The following is a 2,682-nucleotide window of genomic DNA, read 5'->3' as shown; positions in this document are numbered from 1 at the left end:
GATGAAGAAGACAACGCTGATGCTCCTGAAGTTGAAGCTCCAGAAGAGCCCTCTCGACCTCTAGATGATGCGACTGCTATTAAAACAATTGTTGCAAGTGTTGTGTCGAATATTATGGCCGATCATGCACGTGAGGAGAGAGCCCAATCTGATGCCGTGCCTCCCAATGTCAATGACCCGACTGCGACCAACATTTATGGTGTTCTAATTGATGAACCCTAGGTGCCTTCATTCGAAGACTTTGGGACCAACACTTCTGAGGATCGACCCTTCCCTAAGGTTGGTGCTTGATCCCAATAAACATTAAGGTTCAACCTGAATTTATGTCATTTATCATCGTCCTTCTCCTTCATCGTGTAATGGACTATGTAATGAAACATTTGGGAAACAAGGGGGGTTATATTTTGGGAAGTTCTTCTGGCACTAGTCGCACTTCAGGACAAAATTTTTTATATTTTTTTGTATTTTGAGCCAATAGTATCCTTGTTGTAGCAGCTTGTGTGCCAACATTCAACTTCCGATATGGCTGCCCGTAAATGCCTTCAGATCTCATGAAATGCATAATCAGCCTTGATGGTCTAAGGCATCTGAGCAATGGCTTCGAAAGTGATTTCTTGTAGAGATAACCATCAAGTAGAATGTATTGTAAAGCATGGTGTTTGACTGCTTGGGCTTCTTTTCTGTCTTCTAGGACTACAACATTGATCAGATATCTCACTAATGGGTCCATCCAGCTTGGCTCTTCGTCGATTTGGCTAACATCGGCAACCTCTTTTATGCTTGAGATATCCAGGTGCTCAATGTAGATCTTTCATCCCATATCGGCAACATTGGATGTAGCAAGGTGGGACAATGCGTCAGTTTGGGCATTCTCCGATTTAGGAATCCTTTGGATGTCTATTTTCTTGAAGTCTTGGGAAAGATCCTTTATTTTGTTGAGGTACCTGGCTATTCTGAGGTCTTTCGCCTCGTACTCACCTTGAACTTGGTTCATGATGAGCTGAGAGTCAAAAAATACTTTGACTTTCTCGGCATCGAGTTTTCTTATGATTCTGAGCCCTGCGATGAGTGCTTCATATTCGACCACATTGTTTGTGGCATTGAAGTCGAATCTCAAAGCGTACTCAACAATGACCCTATCAGGGTTGGCGACGATCAGACCTATGCTACTTTCTTGAGAATTTGAGACACCATCCACGTGCAGTATCCACCAATTATCTTGCACATTGGTGTCTGGCTTCATCGCTTCATTGCTTGGCTCTTCCTTGAGGATCATACACTCGATGATGAAATCCACTAATATCTACACCTTTATCATCATATGAGGCTGATATTCAATGTCGAATTCTTTGAGCTCGATTATTTATTTGGCTAGATGGCCAGACGTGTCTGTTCTTTGAAGTACAACCTTTAGGGGCTGGTCGATGAGTATGACAATGATATGAGCCTAAAAGTATGGACAAAGATGCTTAATGACAATGGTGACAGTGTAGATGATCTTTTTGATCCTCATGTATCTGATCTCTGCATCCTTGAGGACCTTGTTGTAGTATATCGGCTTCTACACACCAGCTTCTTCTCGAACGAGGACCGAACTTATCATCTGTAAGTAACTGACAAATATAAGTATGGCTTCTCACCTTCTTTAGGCTTGGAGAGGAGAGGTGCCAATCCTATGATTTCATTAGTTCATCAAAGGCAGATCGGCATTCTTTTAATCATTCGAAATTCTTCCCTTGCCTTATCATTTTGAAGAAGGGGAGGCACTTTTTAGCCGATTTGGAGATGAACCAACTTAAGGCCGCCACTTTTTCCGTTAGGTGTTGAACTTCTTTCTTATTTGTAGGATGCTTCATCTCTACAAGTACTCAAATTTTTTCGAGATTAGCCTCGATTCCTCTTTGAGTGACCATAAAGCCTAGAAATTTTCTGAAACTTATCTCGAAAGTATACTTACTTGGGTTCAGCTTCATTTAATAGCACATGAGCTCATTGAAGGCTTTGTCCAGATTGATAATATATTGATCGACTTCGATGCTCTTGACGAGTATGTCGTTCACGTACACTTCCATATTATGACTGATCTGGTTCTTGAAAAGTGTAGGTTGCCCCCACGTTCTTTAACCCAATAGTATAGTCCCTGCTCCATTATGAAGGTTGTCTTTTCTTTGTCTTCAGGTGCCATTTCGATTTGACTATAAACTGAGAACACGCCCATGAAGCTTAAGTGCTTGTGGCCTGATGTGGTATCTATCAACTGATCAATCTTTGGCAAGAAAAAATCATATTTGGGATAAGCTTTGTTGAGATTAATGTAGTCGATGCAGATTCTTCATTTATCGTTGGCTTTCTTTACCATGACCACGTTGGCGACCCATTTTGGATATTTTATTTTTTTGATGGATCTTGCCTTGAGAAGTTTGTGAATTTTTTCATCAATCATCTTTTGTCGTTCTAGTATAAAGCTTCTCATTTTTTGTCAGATAGGATGATGATTTGAATCGACATTCCATTTATGGGTGATGACATCAGATGAAATACTTGGCATGTTGGATACCGACCACGCGAAGACATCGATATTCATCCGAAGAAAATCTATCAGCCGACCTTTGAGGTTTTTGGGCAGCTGGCTTTCGATCTTGACTGTTTGGTTTGGATCTTTTTCGAGCATCACTTTGATGA

At 41.0% G+C, this 2,682-nt stretch overlaps 1 protein-coding gene across 1 annotated transcript; it reads right to left on the bottom strand.

The window, feature by feature from the left end:
• Positions 1–811: 811 nt before the first annotated feature.
• LOC109506328 (uncharacterized) lies at positions 812–1,243 on the bottom strand. The gene has a single exon (XM_019853219.1). The coding sequence runs from the start codon at positions 1,241–1,243 to the stop codon at positions 812–814; it is 432 nt and encodes a 143-aa protein (XP_019708778.1).
• Between the last annotated feature and the right edge of the window lie 1,439 nt (positions 1,244–2,682).

This window comes from Elaeis guineensis, chromosome 10 (assembly GCF_000442705.2).
Source record: "Elaeis guineensis isolate ETL-2024a chromosome 10, EG11, whole genome shotgun sequence".
NCBI classification, from domain to species: domain Eukaryota; kingdom Viridiplantae; phylum Streptophyta; class Magnoliopsida; order Arecales; family Arecaceae; genus Elaeis; species Elaeis guineensis.
This window is presented reverse-complemented; position numbering and strand designations above follow the sequence as displayed.

Bases quoted from the DNA above. Each gene is read 5' to 3' on its own strand.
- LOC109506328 (XM_019853219.1), bottom strand. From the start codon at position 1,243: ATGAAGCCAGACACCAATGTGCAAGATAATTGGTGGATACTGCACGTG.